Raw genomic sequence first — 23,477 nt, forward strand, 5'->3', positions numbered from 1 at the left:
GTACTTTTTTGAGCGTCGGGCGTTTTGCTTACAGCGTCAAAACGCTCAGATGTGAACAGGGGCCATTGAAATTAATAGGATTTGTCTTGTTGGGCGTTTTGAGAGCTGATCCTAGAGCAGAAAAACTCCCCAAAAACGCCCCAAAATGCCTACATGTGAACGGAGCCTAAGCAAAAACTTTCAATTATGGGTAGATTGAAGAAGGGTTAGACCTGTCATATTTGTATTGCTGCCTGAGACCCCAACATTTTAGCGTTTTCTCCAGAACGAGATGAGGAGAGATCAGATGTTCCTTTTACAGTTGTTCTAAGAGGGGAACTCCACTCACTTTTGGAGATATACTTCTAACTTTGTTTGCATCTCTGGCACAGGAGGTGTTTGAAAATGTCTTGAATACACAGACAGCAAAAGCCCTTCCATACTCTATCTGCAACACTTTAAAATCGCTAGGTTACTGTTATTATTAAATGTAAGTCTATTCTGACGAGCCTGTGAAATTGTGGGGATCCATTTTATTTAAAAAAATTGCTTTGTAACGGTCTCAGCATTCATATAGATATCGCAAATAACCCCTGTAATGTGTCTAATATACAGTATATATGTGAAATGTCGTTTTCTAATTGTCAGGGTCATCCAGTGGCCAAAATGTGGTATTTTAAGAAAATGCATTATCGTCCCTATCTAGAGCTGACTATAATAGGAAACCATAGGATGAGTTTTCAAGCATAGACACATTAATTACGACAGCTGTGTGACTGTCTGCATTTACTTTTTTTTTTTTTTTTTTTTTCATTGACCCCTTGGTTTGTTGTATGTTAGATAAGAGAAACTTTGTTAAGCTAAGTGTTGCCTTTCTTCTCTGCTTGCAATAGACAGAACATGATTTAATTTGGAAACAATACAAATTTGTTCTTATAATGTAACCGTTTTCTTCTTTTGACAGCCGAATTCTCCAGCTCACCTATCCTTAATAAGGGAAGCTGCTAATTTCAAATTAAAACATGGACGAAAGAAGGAAGCAATCAATGATCTTGAGCAAATATGGAAGTAGGTGTTTTTGATCTAGTATACATTTTTATACTATAATGGATGCAAGTTATAGCTAATTTCTCTTGTGCATTACAGGCAGAATCCTAAGGATATCCATACTTTGGCTCAACTCATCTCTGCATACTCACTTGTGGATCCTAATAAAGCAAAAATGTATCCTTTCCAAAAAAAATTTGTGAAGTTAATGTCATTTTTGTATTGTGACCTGTTCCCAGCTGTACATCCCCTTCTTTTTTTTTTTTTTTTTTTTTTTTTTTTTAATTTATATTTTATCCTTACATTAACAAATGCAGTCTAAGCAAACATTTACCCTCTTCGGACACTATGCACTTAAAAGTGGATGTGGATGCCTTAGAAAATTCAGCTGGAGTCACATTTATTAGAAAGAAGCCTGCTAAAGTGGCTGGAGAGCAAATTAAGGAACAAGGGTATGTTGGTTAAAACAAAGGACAAATCTATAGATTTCAAATGCTACCAATTGCCATTCCATCAGCATTCTTTAAAACCATAAAAACAATGATATTGAATTTTATATATGGCAGGGGAAAAAACCAAGAGTGCAGTATGCAGCTCTCATTAGAGATAAAACACGGGGGATTAGCGGCTCCAGTTTTTAAAAGATATTATATAGCAGCTGTGATTTCATGTATGATGGTGGACAAAAAAAAAAAAAACTCGGATAAAAGATGGGTTAAGATGGAAATCACATAAAGTCTAATACAACTGGATGAGAACATTTGGAATCCACCAAAAGTATCGGTAAATAAACGAAGACACACACAAAATAACGAGAGTTGTATATAAGGTATGGGATATGTTCAACAGACAAGCCAGATGGGAATACAACTCTCTGTTATCACTAGAAGGCACAAAATGTTTTTTGCCAGGAATCGAGAAACAGTTTGGTGGTTGGGTGGGCAATTTGCAGTTAAAAGATAGAACACATAATGGGAAAGAACCGGTCATATCACAAACTCAACATTAGGGTAGGGAACATGACACTGAATGGAGATACTTACAATTAAAACATTTTGTAGGATCTTTGCCTCCGCCTGTTAGATCGGAAAAAGAGCTAAACCTTGTGGAAAAGCTCAGTAATCCATCAACAAAAATAAAACCTAGCATGTCTCAGATATACAAGATGTTCTCTGAGATGGCGGGTATGCGGAATCCTCTATTCCTAGAAATTTGGGAAAAAGAAATAGGATCACGGTTAAATGAGGAAGAAGTGAATGCTGTGTGGAGATATGTACACTGCACTGCCATAGATGTGAATACCATAGAAATGAATTACAAAGGTTTATCAAGATGTATATAACAGTGTTTCTCAACTCCGGTCCCCGGGGCACGCTGAAAGAAGAAAATGGTCGCACCCCACCACGGAATCCAATGAAGAAAGTTCTTTATTCACATGCGTGGCATAAGGTATAGCAGGGTAGGACAGTAGACGCGTTTCACACGACTGCTACGTGCTTGTTCACTACCTAGAGAACAAGCTCGCAGCAGTCGTGTGAAACGCATCTACTGTCCTACCCTGCTGTACCTTGTGCCACTCATGTGAATAAAGAACTTTTCTTCATTGGATTCCGTGGTGGTGTGCGACCATTTTTCTTCTTTCATGCTTCTCCTGGTGTCGAGCCGAGGTTCAGCACCCACCTTGAATTGTGGACTTTGACTACCCTGAGCGGTGTTATCTCTCTTCATTCCTCAGGGCACACTAACATGCCAGATTTTAAGTATTACCTTGGGGAGATACAGACTGGAATACTGCAATCACTGAGCAGCTAATGAGATCATCTGTGATGTATTTCAGTTATCTTGCAAACCTGGCCTGTTAAGGCCCGTACACACGATAAGAAAATCTGTAAGAAAAATTCGTCCGACCGATCTGTCGATTTTCGGATTGTTAGTATAGTGCTTTCGACAGCCTACTCCGACTTTTCGGCTGACAAAATCCTGATGTGCAGGCTATATAATTTTTGTCGTCCGTCAAAATTTCGTCTCATTAGTACAGATTTTGACGGAAAAAAATCTTAAGAGCAAGACTAGGCATGCTCAGAGACGGAAGAACACATACAAAGCAATCCAGCACATGACATCACTTCTGAAGTAGAATTCTGTCGTACGGGAAAATTCGTATGAAAATAACCTCTTCACTTTCCACATCAGACTAGCATGCAACAAAAAACGGACAACAGATCGTTCGATAATCTGATCGTGTGTACGGGGCTTTAGTGTGCCCTGAGGGCCGGAGTTGAGAAACACTGGTATATAACACCAATAAAAGCACATAACTGTCAATCCGAAAAATCAAATTTGTGTTGGAGAGGTTGGCAACTGCAAGGTACAGTGTTTCACATTTGGTGGGAATGCCCCAAGATCCGGGAACTCTGGTTAAGGATACAGCAAATTATTAGAAAATTTACAGGTGTGAATAGCACAGATGACCAATGTTCATGTCTATTTCATAGAACAGACAGGTCTTTAAAGCAGTATAGAAATACGTTTGTCCCAAATCTGTTAAATGTAGCGAAAGGTACAATTAAAAAAAAGAAATCGGTTAGAGAGAGAAGGCCCTACCGTAAGGGAGTGGTGTGGTAGAGTTGTATTTTTTATAACATGGAATATATGAATAACAGATATGAGGAACAAGTGGACAGCTTTTCCAATAAATGGAGAAAATGGGCAGATTTTAAAAAGACCAGAAATTATATAGAAATATGGAAAGATCAGTGGGGTGACTAAAGACTGGGTCCCGCAAATATATATGGAGAGGTAGTTGTAGGAGGGCAATTAATGGAATAGAGGGGAATAGAGTGGAATAGGTAAGGGACGGGAGGGATAAGGGTGGCGGGTTGTGGGGGGAATTAAGGCGAGTCTGTAACTTGTGGAATTTTCTTAAATTGTTTGTAAAATTGAATTCAAAACACAAACTATTGAAAAAAAAATCGCACTTCATACCGGCTCGTCTTCAAGCTTTAATCAAAAGCTTCCAACAGTTTCTGCTCTTAGCCATACTCTCTGGCATGTTTCACCCTGATTTGGGCTTATTCGTAAAGCTACGAATGTACTGTACATAGAAGGGCTGTGAGCTTGCAAATACCTTTTGGTGCCTGTTCATACACAAAATGTTTTACTTTTTACAAATTTCAACAGGTTTGTATTCAATTGTTGAGGGAAAGCTGTAAAAACTTCCCTTGCATACCTTTACGTCTTGGCCTCCATTCACAACTATATCTTTCGATGCACCTTAACACCCATACAGAGTAGACTGTCCTCGTTTCTGTAATATGAGACGGCATTCACAACAGAATTCCTATACATTCTGTTAACAGGTGCTGTGTCAGAGACGAGCAATTATAGCAGTTCTCATCTAGCTGAAAAACAGGTTCTGCTGAATAAAAATGCTTTCTAATTTTGTTGAAGCGAAAATGCCATTTTATTATATTCCTTGCAGAAGTATGTCTGTTCGATTTAAATTGGCTGAATACGGGAGAACCACTTCACTGCAGTGGCATAGAACAGTGTTTTCAACTTTTTCCCAACCAAGTTGCCCTTAATGCAGAACAAGGTTGTAGAATGGTAATGTTGCATTTAGGGGGTTAGAACAGGAGGTGAGGAGATGACATATTTCCTCCTAACTGCCTGTCAAATGCCTCTGAAAAGCGATCTGAGCATGGATCGTTTTTCAGAGCAGCTGAACTGTTTGCCACTTTTGTGAATGAGCCCTAAAAAGCAGTTCTATATGTAAAGGATTATGGGGTTCCATTTAAAAGTAATGTACATACATAATTATCACTAAAGGTACAGTACCTTGATAAAGTATTCATACCCCTTGAAAATTTCCACATTTTTGTCATGTTCCAGGTAAAAACATAAGTGTTTTTTATTGGGTTTTTGTGTGATAGACCAACAAAGTGGCACATAATGATGCATGGTTTTTAACATTCTTTACAAATATCTGAAAAGTGTGGCGTGCATTTGTATTTAGCCCCCCGAGTCAATACTTTGTAGATCCACCTTTCGCTGCAATTACAGCTGAATGTGTTTTTAGGTATGGGTCTACCAGCTTTGCACATCTAGAGTGACATTTTTGCACATTCTTTGCAAAATAGCTCAAGCTCTGTCAAATTGGATGGTCTGTGAACAGCAATTTTCAAATCTTGCCACAGATTCTCCATTGGATTTAGGTCTAGACTTTGACTGGGCCAATGCTTTTGATCTAAACCATTCAATTGTAGCTGTGGCTGTCTGTTTAGGGTCGTTGTCCTGCTTGGTGAACCTCTGCCCTAGTCTCAAGTCTTTTGCAGACTGTTAACAGGTTTTCTTCTAACATTGCCCTGTATTTGGCTCCATCCATCTTCCCATCAACTCTGACCGGTTGTCCCTGCTGAAGAGCAGCATCCCCACAACATGATGCTGCCACCACTATGTCTCACGGTGGGGATGGTGTGTTCAGGGTGATGTGCAGTGTTCGTTTTCTGCCACACATCGCGTTTTTTCTTTTAAGCCAAAAAGTTCAATTTCGGACTTATCTGACCAGAGCATCTTCTTCCACATGTTTACTGTGTCCCCCACATGGCTTCTTGCAAACGGGACTTCTTATGGCTTTCCTCTTGCCGCTCTTCCATAAAGGCCAGATTTGTGGAGTACATGACTATTAGTTGTCCTGTAGACAGATTCTCCCGCCTGAGTTGTAGTTCTCTGCAGTTTCTCCAGATTTCCCATGGTCCTCTTGGCTGCTTCTGATTAATGCTGTCTTTGCCCGGCCTGTCAGGTTAGGTGGACAGCCATGTCTTTTAGTAGATTTGCAGTTGTTCCATACTCTTTCCATTTTCAAATGATGGATTGAACAGTTCTCCATGAGATGTGCAAAGCTTGGGTTTGTTTTATAACCGAACCCTGCTTTAAACTTCTCCACAGCTCTAACCCTGACCTGTCTGGTGTGTTTCTTTGGCCTTCATGATGTTTGTTCATGAAGGTTCTCTAACAAACCTATGAGGGCTTCACAGAACATCTGTATTTATACGGAGATTCAATTACACACAGGTAGACTCTCTATTTACTAATTAGGTGACTTCTGAAGGCAATTGGTTCCACTAGATTTAAAGAGGGCTGTATACAAATGCACGCCACAATTTTCAGAAATGTATTTGTAAAAACATTTTGAAAATCATTTATCATTTTCCATCCAGTTCACAATTATGTGCCACTTTGTGTGCTGGTCTATCACATAAAATCCCAATAAAATACATTTACGTTTTTGGTTGTAACCAATGTTAGTTTTGTTAACGAAAAAATTTTCGTGATAAAAATGAAACGAAATGTACACCACATTTTCATCCACTGACGAAAACTAGGACGAAAATTTATGACCTTTTTTATTAACAAATGAAAACAAAACTAAATTGTAAGGCCAGAACATTTTATCCTCAAACTTCTGGTTTCCACGGAGCTCCGTCTGCTTCCACTCCCAGCAAGCAAGCGACTCGAGTCTGTAGCATGCTTCGCTTAGCATTTAGAAGGCTTTGCAGCCAGCATTGCAGGCCACTGAGTCCTCAGACAACTGTGCAGAGCAGCACTGTGCATTACAGGCCTCCCTACGAGAGTCCCATCCCGACGACAACCTTCCAGAGCAGAGAGCAATGTGAGTTTGTACATTACAATTACAGACCATTCCTCAGAACACCACCCAGCACTGTGCAGCATTATAGGCCTCTCAGAGTCAGACCACCATCATCCCAGAGCACTGTGCATTATAGCCCCCCCCCCCCGATCACCGTGCAGCATTACAGGCCGCCTCAGACCACTGTCCAGAGCACTGTGTGCAATGTGTTACAGGCCTCCTCTTCAGATTATCCATGTCCAGAGCACTGGGTGCATTACAGGCCTCCTCAGACCACTGTCCAGAGCACTGTGCAGCATTACAGGCCTCCTCAGACCACTGTCCAGAGCACTGTGCAGCATTACAGGCCTCCTCAGACTGTCCAGAGTGGCTAAATTTGTATGTGTTTATAAACCTTAATACTATAAATAATGATATGACATTTTTTTAACTCCAGGAGTATATAATGCGTTTGGACTTTCTATAGCAATGCTTAAATAATGTATTACAATTTAACTAAGCACATTAGATCTTAGTTGACTAAAATTATTTTATTTGATTGAAATTTACTGGAGATTTTAGACGACTAAAACTAAAACAATTGCAGATGAGTAAAATGGCATTTTAGTCAAGACTATGGCTAAAACTAAATCAAACTTCAATGCCAAAAAGAACACTGGTTGTAACCTGACAAAATGTGGAAAATTTCAAGCAGTACTGCACTTTAGGGGGAGGCGGAGAGGTCTGGACTTGAGAAGCTGCTTCCCCCCCCCCCCCCCCCCCCCACTCAGATCTTCATTTACCTGTCCTCATTGAGCTCCCGCTCTGCCAAAGTATAGTTTGGCGGAGGAGTGGGAACTCAGCTGTGATGTGAATGCATCCCTCAAACAGGATGCCGCTGTACCCAGGTTGAGAAATGCTGGCGTAGGACACAGAAATGGCTGGTATTGGTACATTGGTAGCAACTGCTGAAGCATGCATCGGTGCAGGAGCAGAACTTTATTCTGAGGCATTTACACCAATCAATCGTAAGGCAATTATATTCTACAATTATGTGTTTTTCAACATGTTGCATGACCATTCTTTTAATGATAAAAGCGCCCAACTTTTTTATATTAAACTGATATGCTTTAAACCCATTTGGTAACATCTCAAACATAGCATCTAAGATTTAATAAGCTGGAAGTTTCTTAAAACCTATAGAAAGCACATATTGCTTGCCATTTTGGGGAAACTCCCTTCTTTAGACCTCTTAGTGGACACCTCATATGGCCAGCAGTTTAGATCAAAATTTTAATGCTCACACTTTTTTTTTTTTTTTTTATACGGTGCTCTACTGCATACAAGTTAACGTGCTGCATAAAGGCAGCAGTTTTTCTCTATCGCTCATTGACAGACGTAGTCTTCTTGATTCTCAAGAGCTGGGTTATGTTGTCTCCGCAGGAGTAGGACTAGGCAGAATGACAAAACGTTCTGGCTCCACCCTAGGGGCAGTCCCTGAGGGTATATCCTCCCTCTCTCTGCTACAGGGAATCAGTTTTTTTCTGTCTAGTCAGGAGTAAGGACCTAAGTTCCTTGCTGGGATCTTTTGGTCCTGGCAAGACTTTTTTTCTTTAAGAAAAAGACATTTTTTAGGTAGTTTTCTCCAGTGTTTTTTCCTGTGAGATCTTCAAGCAAAAATGCCGGACTGGGCGACACTTGTGGTCACCCCAGCCGGCCTACGAGCGCGCGCAGACCATGGCATTGCGCTTGGTCGGCCGCGACATATTCAAGTAAGTATGCGGGGCCGGGCGACGGGCTGGATGTTGAGATCCAGTGGTCACCCCGGTTTCTGCCTAAGAGCGCGTGCAGACCAGTGCGCTGAGTCGGCCGCGACGGAGTCCCAGTAAAGGGACTGACTTTGCGAGTAAAAGCTCGCTTGGACGCCAGGTACCAGAGAGTCGAGGCGTCCACAAACCCCCACCCCGGTGGAGAGGGTATTGTGAAGAGAGGGTGCCTGTCGGTTCGGTATGGTGAGTAAACGTTCCCTTTTTTCCTCATTATGAGGCAGTATATATTATGGGCCCCTCCATATATGGTCAGTATATATCTGATACTTACAAGTCCCCCTTGTAATACAGCATGTGTTTGTGGGAAGTGGACTTGGTTCAAGAGCTAACACTCTACCCAGCAGACATAGGAGGTATAATCCTACCTTATGTGCAGTGTATCTCTGCAGATCCATATATCATCTCTTAGCAGGTGGATGTGCTGGGAAGACGATATCGGCGGTCCGCCGCCATTTTGCCGTAGACCGAATGCATGTATGTCCTCAGGTCACGCCGGCCGCCATGTTTTTGGAGTCTTATGTCTCTTCTATGGGGGCGACCATGTTTTGTGAGCCCAGCTACCTCGTGGAGGGCTGGGAACGCCGGAAGGCGTACACAGGGGGCGGAGCCACGCCTTCTACCCGGGAAAAAGCAAACAGTCCAGTCTGTGTAAGACAGACGCTGACTGCAGTTTGTTGGAAACTGCACTGCATCGGTTGGTGAGCCTTGGGGGTCCCTCTCTCTCTCTCTCTGGGATCGAGAAGCAGGTACTCTGAGGGGCGCTATTGCGCTAGGGGGAGACACATTAAAAAAAAAAAAAAGAGGTATTTTTTATTTATAAAAAAAAAAAAAAAAAAGTTTTTTTTGTGTTTTCTGGCAAAGGTGTCCTGAATTATCATGGACCCTGCCACTCAGGTATCTCCTCCGGATCCCCTCGAGGGGTCTGCAGGATCCTCCAGCACCCCACTGACGATTAAATCGTTGTCCGCTATTATGGAAGCTTGTGTCCCGGGTGGAAGTGGCTTGTCAGGGACAGGGCGCAAGTAAGCGACCCCCGCCTAACCCCTTATTATCTGAAACCTCGGATTCAGACTCTGAGCCTATTTCTGCAGTTGCAGGTACTTCATCTGGTATTGGTGTCTCGTGTACTGTCTTTTCAGACAGTGAGGAGGATGTTTCGGCATCAGCCATAGCCAGAGAGGAAGCGTTGGTAAACGCACTCATGGTATCTGTTCAAGAGACCTTAAGATTACAGGGTATTCCGTCAGAAATAGCTAAAACTGAGATCCCTTTTGGGTCTAAAAACGCATCTAGTGGCGAAGGTTTTTTCCATTGCCCAAATGTTTTGGCAATCCAATCAAAGAAGAATGGAGTCTGCCAAAACGCATTTCTACTATTTCTAAACGCATTAACAGGCGTTATCCGTTTGAGGAAACCCTCATTAAGAAATGGACAGAACCACCTGTGGTGGATTCACCAATTGCTAGATTGTATAAAGCCACGGTTATTCCTTTAGAAGACGCTCGGCCTTTTAAAGATCCAGTGGATCGCAAGATAGAAGCTATGTCTCGCACCATGTTTTCCTTGATTGGATCAGCTTTCAGACCTATATAGCTATTGGTCTGTTTTCGCAGGCTGTAACTGAATGGACCAAGTGGTTACGCCGGGACTTAGAAGAAGTCCCTCAGGCGGTATCAGATTTGTTGGAACAAATGATACAGGGGTTACAGTTTGTGTGTGATGCGGCGTTAGACGCCACTCCATTAATGGCGCGAGCATCTGTCTCAGCAGTGGTTCTCAGGCGTACACTGTGGCTAAAAGGTTGGTTAGCCGACCAAGGTTCCAAAAAAGCATTGGCTAATATCCCCTTTTCAGGAGAGCGTCTATTTGGAGCCAACTTAGATGAGATCATTAAGGATCTCACCGGTGGAAAAAGCACCTTTTTACCACAAAATTTTTAAGGTAGAGGAACTCGTCAAAGACGAGGGCCTTCTTTTTCTGCTCACAAGAGGTTTTTTCGTCCAGCGGGTGAAAAAACTAAGTCCTCCAAGCTCCTGCAGGAGGCGTCAGGGGTCGTTGGTCGGGCAAGCAAAAGCCCGCCCCCTCCAGACCTGAAGATAAACCGTCCAAAGCCTGAAGGTGCGCCCCCACCCATAACTGGGGTGGGGGGACGTCTTCGCCGGGTCCCGGATCCATGGCTTTCCAGAATCCCGGACAAATGGGTCTGCGAAGTCATAAGGTCAGGGTACAAGATCGAGTTTCGATCTCTCCCACCGGCGCGATTCTTCCCTTCCAATATACGGCTATCCTCAGATCGTTTAGAAGATCTGCGGAGAGCAGTCATAGATTTACTACAACAAGGAGTGGTAGTCCACGTTCCTTGGACAGAACGGTTTCTAGGGTTTTATTCAAACCTATTTACAATAAGAGGGCAAAGTGCGTCCAATTCTGGACTTAAGGGCACTCAATTCTTTTGTCTTCATAAGAAGATTCATAATGGAGTCCATTCGCACGGTAACAGCCTTCCTGCATCCAGGGGATGTCCTAGCGTCCATAGACATCAAGGACGCCTATCTTCACATTCCCATTTTCGCAGGACATCAGCGTTTTTCTACGCTTTTCCGTAGAGGAGAACCACTATCAGTTTGTGGCGTTACCTTTCGGTCTCGCCACGGCTCCGCGGGTCTTCACAAAGGTGTTGGCCCCAATGTTGGCACTTCTGCGCCAAAGAGGTATATCGATTCTAGGTTACCTAGACAATCTTCTGCTTCATGCAGAGTCTCCTCAGACCTTGCTACAAAACATAGAAATTACTATGGTTTCTTTACAGGAATTCGGGTGGCTGGTGAACCAGCAAAAGTCATTTCTGGTTCCCACCCAGAGGCTCGAATATCTGGGTCTAATTCTAGACACAGTCAGGACAAGAGTTTTTTCTTCCGGTAGGGAAACTCCGAAAGATTCAATCAGCAGTCCAGTTGTTACTGTCCAACAGCTGGTCTTCCCTTCGGACTTGCATGAGGGTTCTGGGGTTGATGGTGGCTTCATTCGAAGCAGTCCCATTTGCCCAGTCCCATACCCGAATTCTTCAGCAAGAGATCCCTCTCAGATGGAATCGGAATCCGGAATCCCTGGACAATCAGATCCGATTGAGCAAACAGACCAGAGAGTCTCTGGTCTGATGGCTTCGGTCTCCGATGCTCAGCCAGGGAAAGTCATTTCTGCCAATATATTGGACGACAGTGACCACGGATGCCAGTCTATCCGGATGGGGAGGAATTCTCGGTCAGTTATCTGTCCAGGGACTTTGGTCCCCGGAAGAATCCAGGTTACCGATTAAATGTATTGTAACTGAGAGCGATCAGACTTTGTCTGATTCACTGGACCGAGCAGCTCCAGGGCAGCCCGGTTCGGATCCAGTCGGACAATGCCACGGCCGTGGCTTATGTCAATCATCAGGGGGGCACCAAGAGTGTCCGAGCGGCCAAAGAAGTGGCTTGCATTCTTCGCTGGGCGGAACGATTTGTTCCAGCAATCTCTGCGGTGTTCATTCCGGGGGTGGAGAATTGGCAGGCAGATTATCTCAGCCGTCAGACCCTGGATCAGGGGGAATGGTCCCTCCATCCAGATGTTTTCCACCAGTTGTGCCTACGATGGGGCACCCCGGATGTGGATCTGTTGGCATCTCGATTCAACAGGAAAGTTCAGAGATTCGTGGCTCGTTCCCGCGATCCTCTAGCAGAAACCGCAGACGCACTGATCGCCCCGTGGGGGCAATACCAGCTAATGTATGCCTTCCCTCCTCTTGGGTTACTGCCAAGACTTCTTCGCAGGATAGAGGAGGAAGGAATTCCAGTAATCCTGGCAGCTCCGGATTGGCCTCGTCGTGCTTGTTACGCCGACTTGGTCAGACTGATAGCGGACGTCCCGTGGAGACTTCCTCTCAGGGAGGATCTACTGTCTCAGGGACCGATCTTCCATCCTGCTTTACGATCGCCGGTTTTTAACGGCCTCGTTATTGAGGCCCAGGTGCTGAAGGACAAGGGATTGTCAGCTTCAGTTATTCCTACTCTAGTTAAAACAAGGAAAGCGACTTCCAGAAAGATTATCATCGCATATGGAAGTCTTATATTGTGTGATGTGAATCCCTTGGGTTCCATCTACATCTTTATTCGGTAGTCCGAATATTGGCTTTCTGCAACAGGGAGTTGAGCAGAAGCTGGCCTTGAGTGTTATCAAGGGTCTGGTTTCAGCATTTGCTATCTTCTTTCAGAAGCTTTTGTCTACTCATTCCTTGGTGCGGAATTTCATCCAGGGGGTGCGACACCTGGCTCTGCCAGTGCACGCGCCGTTACCATCCTGGGATCTTAATTTGGTGCTGTCGGTTCTTCAGACACCTCCCTTTGAAAATATCAGGGAGATTCCCTTGCCTACTTTATCCCAGAAGGTGGTCTTCTTGGTGGCTATCACTTCTGCACGCAGGGTGTCAGAACTGGCTGCATTATCCTGTTGTTCCCCAGTTCTGGTGGTTCATAGGGATAAGGTTGTTCTTCATCCGAATCCATCCTTCCTTCTAAGGTGGTTTAAAAGTTTCATTGATTAAGGACAGTGTACTGTCCTTCCTATGTCCTTAGCCCAATCATCCTCGAGAATTGCATGGCATTCCTTGGATGTAGTTCGGGCGATCAGGATATACTTGAATACTACGGATTCAATTTGTAAGACGGATTCACTGTTTGTGATCACGGATGGTCCTAAGAAAGGGTTGCCTGTTCTGCTGCGACCATCTTTAGATGGATCAGACAGACGGTGGTACAGGCTTATTTTATCTAAGGGTCGGGATCCCCCGTTCCCTGTTAAGGCGCATTCTACTCGGGCGCTTAGAGTTTCCTGGACCTTCCGCCATCAGGCGTCAGTGGTTCAGGTTTTCAAGGCGACTGTTTAGTAGTCGGTTCATACCTTTACAATATTGTATAAGGTTTATGTGATGGCATCGTCAGATGCCTCTTCTGGCTGCAAGGTTCCTGCAGGCCACTGTTTGAGGAGACTGTTGGTCTACCTCGAGGGTAGGTCTCATCTGTTTACTCGATGAGTCCTTTGATACTTCTGGTTGGCTCCGGTTGGGCCTTCTAGATTGGATTTGATTCTGTCAATCCCACCCCTCATTTTGTGGCACTGCTTCTGGATGTCCCAGCTCTTGAGAATCAAGAAGACTACGTCTGTCAATGAGCTTAAGAGAAAAGGATTTTACGGTAAGTTCTTACAAAAATCCATTTATTTGCAGCAGGAAAAATAAACAGACCTGCACAGTGTAGCTTGTGTTACTGGTAAAATGCACATTACTGCAACTAGTATAAAGCCAGAAGGATGCTAAAGGGAAAACTATGCTTTTCAAATTGCTTAATCCTAAGGACCTTCCTCCCTATGCCAAGCCCTGCTGCACTTGGTGTTACTAAATCCAGGACCCTGTTACTAAATCCAGGACCCTGCATTCACTATATCTGCTCTCCCACAGAACATGGAAATGCAATTATTTTAGTAAATATAAACTGCTAAATACCATTTCTTATCAGCAGTATATAGCAGCCTTGTGACTTCTATCAGTGTCTTGCTGAGCACTGGTTTAAGCTTGGAGTTTTTATCCTGCTCTGACTGACTGTCCTATGAGGCTGCATTACCCCTGAGTTTCTGTCTGGACAGTGCTAATTGGCCCGGTGCTGATCACTGATCACATGCTACTCCCCCCCCCCCCCCCAAAAAAGAAAATAAAAAAATCTCTAGCAATACACACAAACTGAGCATGTGCAGAGTGACCCCAAAGCTCTGTACTATCAGGAGCTAGATCGGGGAGGATCAGGGAAGACAGGATTACACAGCCTTTTTACACCATGCATGGGATTAACCTCATGTTCCAGAGTGAGTAGAACAAGCATGCCTTACGTCATATACAGACTGAGATTTTATTGTTGTGGGTTTAGTGTTACTCAAACTTCAGATCAGTGGGCGGCGGCACTCTGACATTGCATCTCCCTGTCACCCAGCACCTCTTACTCTGATCCTCTTTGCCTCTCAGCGCCTCTGCCAATGAACACCAAAAACCTAGATAATTCACCTTTCAGTCAGCTAGTAACTCTACCACTGCATATGCCACTACTGCCCCCCAGTCACCGTTGTCACCTTTTTTTAGGGAAGTGCAGTAAGGAGGAGAGGCTGAGCTTGGAATTTGTGGGCTCTCTGCCCACTTCTCCTTCCTAGTGCAGGCTCTAGAGGCCAGTCAGTTCTTTGCCCACTGAGGGCTCTGTGCACATTTTGAATGTGTTCCCAGGGTTTCGAGGAAGCATTGCGCACTTCAGTAGTAGTGATCGAGTAGTGGTAATGATTCCTACTCTCACTGGTCTAAGGTTATCAGTGGTGTACCCCAAGGTTCAGTGTTGGGACCCTTACTTTTTAATATCTTTTATAAATGATATAGGGTCTTGGATTAAAAGTACCATTTCGGTCTTTGCAGATGACTCAAAAATATGCAGTGGAATAACTTCCTTACAGGATGTCCCCAACTTACAAGTTGACATCATTGCACTGTTTAATTGGGCAACTATGTGGCAAATGAGGTTTAATGTTGATAAATGTAAACCTATGCACTTAAGGGCTAATATGCATGCATCATACATACTAGGGGGAGTACAACTGGGGGAATCCATAGAGGAGAAGGATCTGGGTGTTCTGGTAGATTGTAAGCCTAATAGCATGCAATGCCATGCTGTGGTTTCCAAAGCAAGCAAAAAGAGGCATGGACTCCAGAGAGAGAGAGAGATCATTTTGCCTCTGTACAAATCATTAGTAAGACCTTATCTGGAATATGCAGTTCAGTTTTGGGCACACGTTCTCAAAGGATATCGGGGAACTGGAGAAAGTGCAGAGAAGGGCAACCAAACTTAGAGGTATGGAGGAGCTCAGCTATGAGGAAAGATTAGAGGAACTGAATTTGTTCTCTCTTGAGAATAGGAGATTAGGGGGGATATGGTGATTGTGTATAAATACATAAGGGGTTCATATAGTGAACTTGGTGTTTGAGTTATTTGCTTTAAGGTCATCACAGAGGGCAAGGGAGCACTCTTTACATCTAGAGGAATAGAGATTTTGTCTCCAAATATGGAAAAGTTTCTTCACAGTAAGAGCTGTGAAAATGTGGAATGGTTCTTGCCAGCTCTAGATTGCTTTAAAAAAGGCCTGGATAATTTCCAAGGTGTACATAATATAACTGGGTACTTAAATTTATGGGTAAAGTAAATCCAGGGAATATCCGATTGCCTCTCCGGGGGGGGGTCATGAAGGAATCTCTTCCCCTGCTGTAGCAAATTGGAACATGCTTTGCTGGGGCTTTTCACCTTCCTCTGGATCAACTGTGGGTATAGGATTGTGTATATGGGATTGTATGGTTGATTGTATTTTTATTTATTTTTTTTTTTTTGATTGTTGAGCTGCATGGACTTTTTTTTAACCTGACTAACTATGTAACCTCTGGGCTGAGAGGAGGAGGAGAGAGGCCAAACACTGAGAAGCCAACCACTTTTTTTTTTTTACTACAGACTGACCTTTCAATGCAGCAGCCATGTTCTAGTCCAATAACCAAATGTATTGTTTTTTTTTTTTTCTTTTAAGGATATGCATTTTATTTGCAATACAACACTACTGTTGATCACTACTCTCCTAAACGTTTTAACTTTTTTAGGTTATATTGGAAATTTAATTTCTATTTTGGGTTAAAACGAGGTAGCAAACTAAAATTACATTTTACTTCCTGTATTCTTCTTTTACCAAGTGTAGTATAATCTGTTAACTTATTTTAAGGTTTCAGTACATACACAGAAACTACGAATACAAAAAATGACTAAACGGTGAAGATGTATTGACTGTTTTTCTAACTTTTCTAAACAGGCAAGTGGAGCTGAAGAAAAAGAAGAAAAAGAAGAAAGGTATTTAAAAAATGAATGAATCAAAAAGTATTAAAATAACTAACTATGTGCAGTACCTTGCCTTGATCTATTTATTTCATTAACACAGGTAAACTACCCAAGAATTATGATCCCAAAGTCGCTCCAGATCAAGAAAGATGGCTTCCCATGAGAGAGCGTTCATATTACCGTGGAAAGAAGAAGGGGAAAAAGAAGGAGCAGATCGGCAAAGGGACCCAGGGGGCCACATCAGCTGCAGCATCTGAACTGTATGTATTCAGTGAAATTGAGACGTGAGAGCATTTAAAAAAAAAAAAAAAAAATACCCATGTTCAAACACATTTGCATGTTTTAGAGATGTGTTTACTTAACCTCATAAGGACCGCTCACGTTGCTGCTAGTGCAGAAGGGTGGCAGCTCTGGGTCTAGCGACGTAGACCTACGTCGCTGGACTACTCCCTGTCTCGGCGGCGCGCTGTGCTGTGCGCGCTGCGGGAGTCGGGCCAGAGGAGGAGAGACGGCGATCACCGTCTCTCTTCCCCGATCGTGAGAAAATCCGTCCACTTGTGTGAAAACGGTTCTCTGTGACAGACAGGGACAGATCACAGGATTCAGCATAGCTGAACTTGCGATCTGTGTCTGTGTCACACAACCCCCTCCCCCCCCACACACGTCCGTAAGCATGAGGCACACATTTAACCCCTTGATCACCAACAGTGTTAACCCTTCCCTGCCAGTGTCATTATTACAGTAACCGTGCATATTTTTAGCACTGATTACTGTAGTAATGTCACTGGTCCCCCTAAATGTCAGTTAGGGGTCCGATCTGTCTGCCGCAATGTCAGTCCCGCAAAAAAATGGCAGATCACCGCCATTACTACCAGTAGTAAAAAAAAAAAAAAGACAACAATCTGACAATCTTTCCCGTAGTTAGTAACTTTTGCGCAAACCAATCAAAATACACTTATAGCGTTTTTTTTTTTGTTTTTGTTTTTTTTTGGAGCAGAAAACAAATTGGCCTAAAATTTTAAATTTTGATTTGTACATTTTTTGGTTAGAATGTTATAGATCAGAATGTGAAAAATGTAAATTTTTGGAAAAAAAAAAAACATTTTTCACATTCTGATCTATAACATTCTCCCCAAAAAATGTACAAATCAGAATTTAAAATTTTAGGCCAATTTGTTTTCTGCTCCAACAAAAAAACAAAAAAAAAATGCTATAAGTGTATTTTGATTGGTTTGCGCAAAAGTTACTAACTACGGGAAAGATTTGTCAGATTGTTGTCTTTTTTTTTTTTTATTTTTTTCAAAAATTAAAAATCGCACAGGTGATCAAATACCACCAAAATAAAGTTCTATTTGTGGGGGGGGGAAAAGGACGTAAATTTGGGTACAGCGTCGCACGACTGCGCAATTGTCCGTTAAAGTAACGCTGTGCCGAATCGCAAAATATGGCCTGGTCAGGAAGGACGTAAAATCTTCCGGTCTTAACTACAGTGGTTAAAAATACACTCATTGAGAATTTTTTTGTGTAAGACATGTAGCTAAATACATTTTGGCCTAAATATATGACAAAAATGTAATATATTGGATATTTTTTAATTGTCAAAGTAGAAAGTGATCAAATGCCACCAAAAGAAAGCTCTGTTTGTGGGGAAAAAAGACTTAAATTTCTTTTGGGTACAGCATTGCATGATCGCGCAATTGTCAGTTAAAGTTGCACAGTGCCAAGTTGAAAAAAGTGGCCTAGTCATTAAGCCGGGGCTAAAGTGGTTAAGGTACGCTTTACTTACCTGGACCCTAGCAGCTGTCTTCTTTTTCATCCTAATAGTTTTTTAAAATGATAATCTAGGAATTGAGGGATGGCTTACTACTTCCTCTTTCTCACACCCTGGGCAATCGGCAGAATGACAGCTGGTTTTGTGGCTCTTGGCTGCTTTATAGCAACCAGGAGCCACCAGTGTTTGAGACATATGCTTTTAAAAAGGTTTCATAACAATGGTGGCCACAAGCATTTCGAACAGTGCATGTTTACAGGAAGTGTCAGCAGATCTACACCCAACACTTCTTGTAGTTCTGATGCAGGTGGGTGGAGGTCAGTTTATTTTGGCACAGCAGGAAGTGACCTCACCTGACAATGTATGGTCGACCAGAGCACTATGCTGATTGATACAGGCTCACAAGTTCCCAGGCTTTAGGCAGACCCCTCACTGTTATCATGCCCATGCCTATTTGCACCATGTTTCTTCTAAACTTTAACCCTAGCTCACAGAGCATCTCTCCTGCAAGCTTCCATTGACCTACTTTACACATCCTTGAGCAAACTCGCATGCCCCTTTATTGCATGGCACATCCCTCATTGCCTCCCCATGCTTTTAGCCATTGCCATGCTGTACGCCAACACACTCTCTGCCACGGCTCTGACATGTGCTGTTACACTGTGCCACTACCCTGCCACGCACTACCACAATCTCTGCCTCTTTCCCGCTGCACACACCGCACTCTTGCGCTGCCCCACCATGCAGTACAATATTCTCTGGCGCTGCCCCAATGCACAACACGCTGCTCTCTGCCACTGACACATACTCTGCCCTGTCTTCGTGCACTTTCTGCTGGGCACCACAATGTGCTCAGTCCCTGCCCTACACCCCAACCGCTACCCCACTGCATCACTGCATTCTCTGCCCCACCACATACTGCACAGCACTCTCACTGTACTGCCACATGCTGCGCTACTCGCCTCTAAAGCATTTTTCCTGCCCCACCACACTAGTCTACGGCCCTGCTAATCCTCACCACATTCTCTGCCACTACCCCACCAAACACCACAGCACCCTCTGCTATATCCTCACCGTTCTGTATTCTGCCACTGAGCACTATCCCACTCCCCTCCAAACTGTCATGCACCGCCACACGCTCTGCACATGTATACCGTAGCTTCACTGCCACATATCGCCACACTGACTGCCTCTCCCAAGGACCACTACGCTGCCCTGCCACACACCACCACATTCTGGCACTGCCCTGCTACACTCCTGTGCACTCTCTGCCACATCCCCACTATACACAAGGTCCAAAATTACCACACCAGCGCATTCACAATTACTTTAAGGGATTGTCCAAGTATTGGCAATTCCCCAACCTACATGTCCTATCACCAAAGACCTAATGATTTAGGTTGGTGCAGTCCCAAGACATTGAAAACCATGCAAAAAAGAGGGGAACCACCCCAATAAAGTCATATAGGGACACTCGGGTAATAATAAAGGTTATTTTATTGAAAAAGTATCATACAAAAGACCATTTATCGCAATGAAATCTACACCGACATGATAAAAATTACAACATTGTCAGTATAAAACCAAAACGAAACATGAGAATAAGGCAGCTGCACATGCTTTACCCATCCATTTAAACCACTCATGCACCACATCCACAGTGGACTAGATAGAGTTCATGATAATGAATATATTAATATTGCTGGATGTCTACTAGGTATATATGGGTGGCTCCAGTGAGGGATTGGGTAAAAGGGCAGTAGGGTATCAGGTGTAGTAATGATTAAACAAGATCCAGTCCAGCAAGGAAGGGGTTAATCAATAGATTGTTCATCTTAGTAATGCTGATTAGTATGTCATAAGTATGTAAGTTGCACTTCAGGAATCCTGCCTGATGGACGGCGTGGCCCAATGCGGTGTGAGTGGAGAGTAAGGCAAGTCACACTCGCCACCGTAATGTTTCCAAAGTCTCCGTCTCTATGCTAGACTCCTGTTTTCCTCCTTCCTGCTTGGGTCTCTCACAGCTTCGCACGGCTTCAGTCCGCTGATATGGTCCCTGATGGCACCTGCGGCGTCGGGTCAGACACACATAGTCGCCGTAGCCTTTCCCATGGGTTGTCATCTGATAGTGACGTGTACGGTAAAGCATTTCACTGGCCAATCAAACTGGTTTTATACTGACAACGTTGTCATTTTTATCATGTTGGTGAATGTTTCATTGTGATAAATGGTCTTTTGTATGATAATTTTTCAATAAAATAACCTTTTATTAGTACCCAAGTGTTCCTACATGACTTTCTTGGGGTGCCCCCCCCCCCCCTATTTTTTTGCACATCGCCACTATGCAGCATTGCCGCTACCCTGACACACTCCACTGCACTCTGCCATTGCCCTGCCACACACCACGACAATCTCTGCCACTTTCTCACCATGCATCTTTCTATTTCCGTTGCATCATTGCACTCCTCTACCACTGCCCTGCCAAGCTTACCACTGTTCGCCACTACCCTGCAACACATCACCACACTTTCCGCCTCTGAACCTCCCCATACCACTGAATTGTTACTTCCACCTTGTGCATCATTGCATTCCCTGCCACATCTTCACTCTGCCAAGCAACACTGCACTGTCTGCCACTGTATTCTGTGCCACTGCCCCATCTTTTCCCCATTGTGCGTTACTGTTGCCCTACCATGCAAGCTCTGCCACTGCTCTGCTCTTGACACCAAAGCATTCACTGCCCCACTACACATCCCTACACTCTGTCACTGCCCTACTGCACCCACCACACACTCTGCCACTGCCCTATCACACACTACAGCACTGTCTGCCACTGCCCTGACATGTACCACCACACTGTCTTCCACCCACCTCACGTTCTCCCCTGTCCTCTCCGCTTTCCACCGCCACACTCTCCATCATTCCCATCACTGCACACTCTTGCCTCTGAACTGTCACTCGGTACTACACTCTTCCACTAAACTCCCATGCACCACCACAGTCTACCACTGCATAACATTGCATCCTCGGCCACTGACCCCCACCCCCACACATTACCATACTCTACTTTCTTAGCATCGCTTGTTGCATCTCACTATTGCTAAGCTGTAGCACACTTGCGTGTTTGTCTTGTTCAGTGAATGTTGACACTTTTTGTAAGTTAATTTAGTATAATTGTTCATTAGGCCATGTATGACCAACTTTGCTCATGGAAGTCTCAAAGCAGACATTCTTAATTATGAACTTTCCAGTAGCAACCTGTTTTATTTATATAAGCAAATTAAATTATGGAGACTGAAATTGCTGTCTCTTTCATTGCTTGTTTGCCATTTACTTCTTTTCTAAGAATTCTGTTTATTCATCCTAGGGATGCAAGTAAAACAGCTAGTAGTCCTCCAACCTCTCCAAGGCCTGGGATGGCAGCAGCAGGAGCCAGTTCATCCTCTACAAGCAACGTCATCCCTCCCAGACAGTCAAAGCCCATAGGAGCTGCTGGCACAAAGAAAAAACAGCAACAAAAGAAAAAGAAAGGAGGGAAAAGCAACTGGTGATGGGAAAAGGGCAAAATGATTTAAAATAACTGGTCCAACGGCTGCCACCTACACTTATTTATGTCTTACCATGTGCAATTTGAGGCACACATTTTATTGCATTAAACAGGTGGATCAATCTTTTTGGAATTGTATTTTTTTTTTTTTTTTCAGTTTTACAATTGCAGGCAGGTACTTTTCCTGTTTTTATTTTGGCTTTGTTTTACCATAATTTTCCTCAGGTCAGGTTTAAAGATTAGGACCACCTCTCACGAGAAAGACACATCAATTGTATGAAGAGGTGTTCATTTATGCATTAAATGCAAACATTCTCCAAGTCTCTTGTACTGTTTTTAAGCCATACATGTTAAGCTATGCGTACTTCAAAAATATATGCGTGATCAGTGACATTCTGGTCATTGCTGGAGGCCAGACTCTGTACAAACAGCTTAAGGGCTTGATGTTTGTTTGATTTTATATGTTAAGTATTGTTGGTGATCATCGCATCAGATTAGAATCCGAAAAGAAAATCAAAATCATTTTTTTTTTGCTTTGATCGATGCACACTGAAGCAGCCTTTTTAACAAATAAATTATTCTTTTTTGCAAAGGTCTGACTTAGAAGTGAATGAAGTTTTATAAACATTTGTGATTTCAGAAGGTGAGACAAACTGCAGTAACCCACAAAGCCAGTTAAATTGTATATCAGTGAGACCTGTGAAAATTTAATTTTTTGTGTGTATATATAATATATACATTCACAGGCCACTTTATAGGTACACCTGTTCAATTGCTTTGTAACACAAATTGCTAATCAGCCAGTCACATGGCAACAACTTAATGCATTTAAGCATCTAGGCATGGTGAAGACGACTTGCTGAAGTTCAAACCAAGTGTTAGAATAGGGAAGAAAGGGGATGTAATTGACTTTGAAAATGAAATGGTTGTTGGTGCCAAACGGGGCTGGTCTTAATATTTCAAAAACTGCTGATCTACTGGGAATTTTCATGCACAAACATCTCTAGGGTTTACAGAGAATGATCTGAAAAAGAGAAAATATCCAGCGAGCGGCAGTTGTGTTGATGAAAATGCCTTGTTGTCCGAGGCGAATGGGCAGACTGGTTCAAGATGATAGAAAAGTAACAGTAACTTAAATAACCACTTGTTCCTACCAAGGTATTCAAAATGCCATCTCTGAATGCACAACATGTTAAACTTTGACGCAGATGGGCTACAGCAGCAGAAGACCACACCGAGTGCCACTCCGGTCAGCTAAAAACAGGAAATTGAGTTTACACAGGCTCACCAAAATTGGACAATAGAAGATTGGAAAAACATTGCCTGGTCTGATGAGTCTCGCTTTCAGCTGCGACATTCAGATGGTAGGGTCAGAATTTGACATAAATGACATGAAAGCATGGATCCATCCTGCCTTGTATCAACAGTTCAGGCTGGTGGTGGTGGTGTAATGGCGCGGGGGATATTTTCTTGGCACACGTTGGGCCCCTTAGTACCAACTGAGCATCGTTTAAACACCATGGCCTACCAGTCCATCCCTTTAGGACTACAGTGTACCCATCTTCTGATGGCTACTTCCAGCAAGACAAAGCACCATGTCACAAAGCTCAAATTTATCTCACTACTGGTTTCTTGAACATGACCATGGAGTCACTGTACTCCAATGGCCTCCACAGTCACCAGATCTCAATCCAACAGAGCACCTTTGCATTGTGTTGGAACTGGAGATTTGCAT

General features: G+C 43.4%; 1 protein-coding gene across 1 annotated transcript in view; it reads left to right on the forward strand.

Annotated features, from left to right (window-relative positions):
* The window catches only part of SRP72 (signal recognition particle 72), a 62,903-nt gene extending 41,033 nt beyond the window's left edge, over positions 1-21,870 (forward strand). Inside the window, exons 14-19 of the mRNA XM_082243107.1 lie at positions 944-1,047; positions 1,126-1,203; positions 1,344-1,478; positions 16,399-16,436; positions 16,525-16,684; positions 21,563-21,870. Of these exons, the coding sequence (XP_082099233.1) occupies positions 944-1,047; positions 1,126-1,203; positions 1,344-1,478; positions 16,399-16,436; positions 16,525-16,684; positions 21,563-21,746 (699 nt within the window). The 3' untranslated portion in view covers positions 21,747-21,870. The remainder of the gene's footprint in view (positions 1-943; positions 1,048-1,125; positions 1,204-1,343; positions 1,479-16,398; positions 16,437-16,524; positions 16,685-21,562) is intronic.
* Positions 21,871-23,477: the final 1,607 nt, after the last annotated feature.

The sequence above is a fragment of the Pelophylax lessonae genome (genome assembly GCF_965119305.1).
Source record: "Pelophylax lessonae genome assembly, chromosome: 1".
Lineage (NCBI taxonomy): Eukaryota > Metazoa > Chordata > Amphibia > Anura > Ranidae > Pelophylax > Pelophylax lessonae.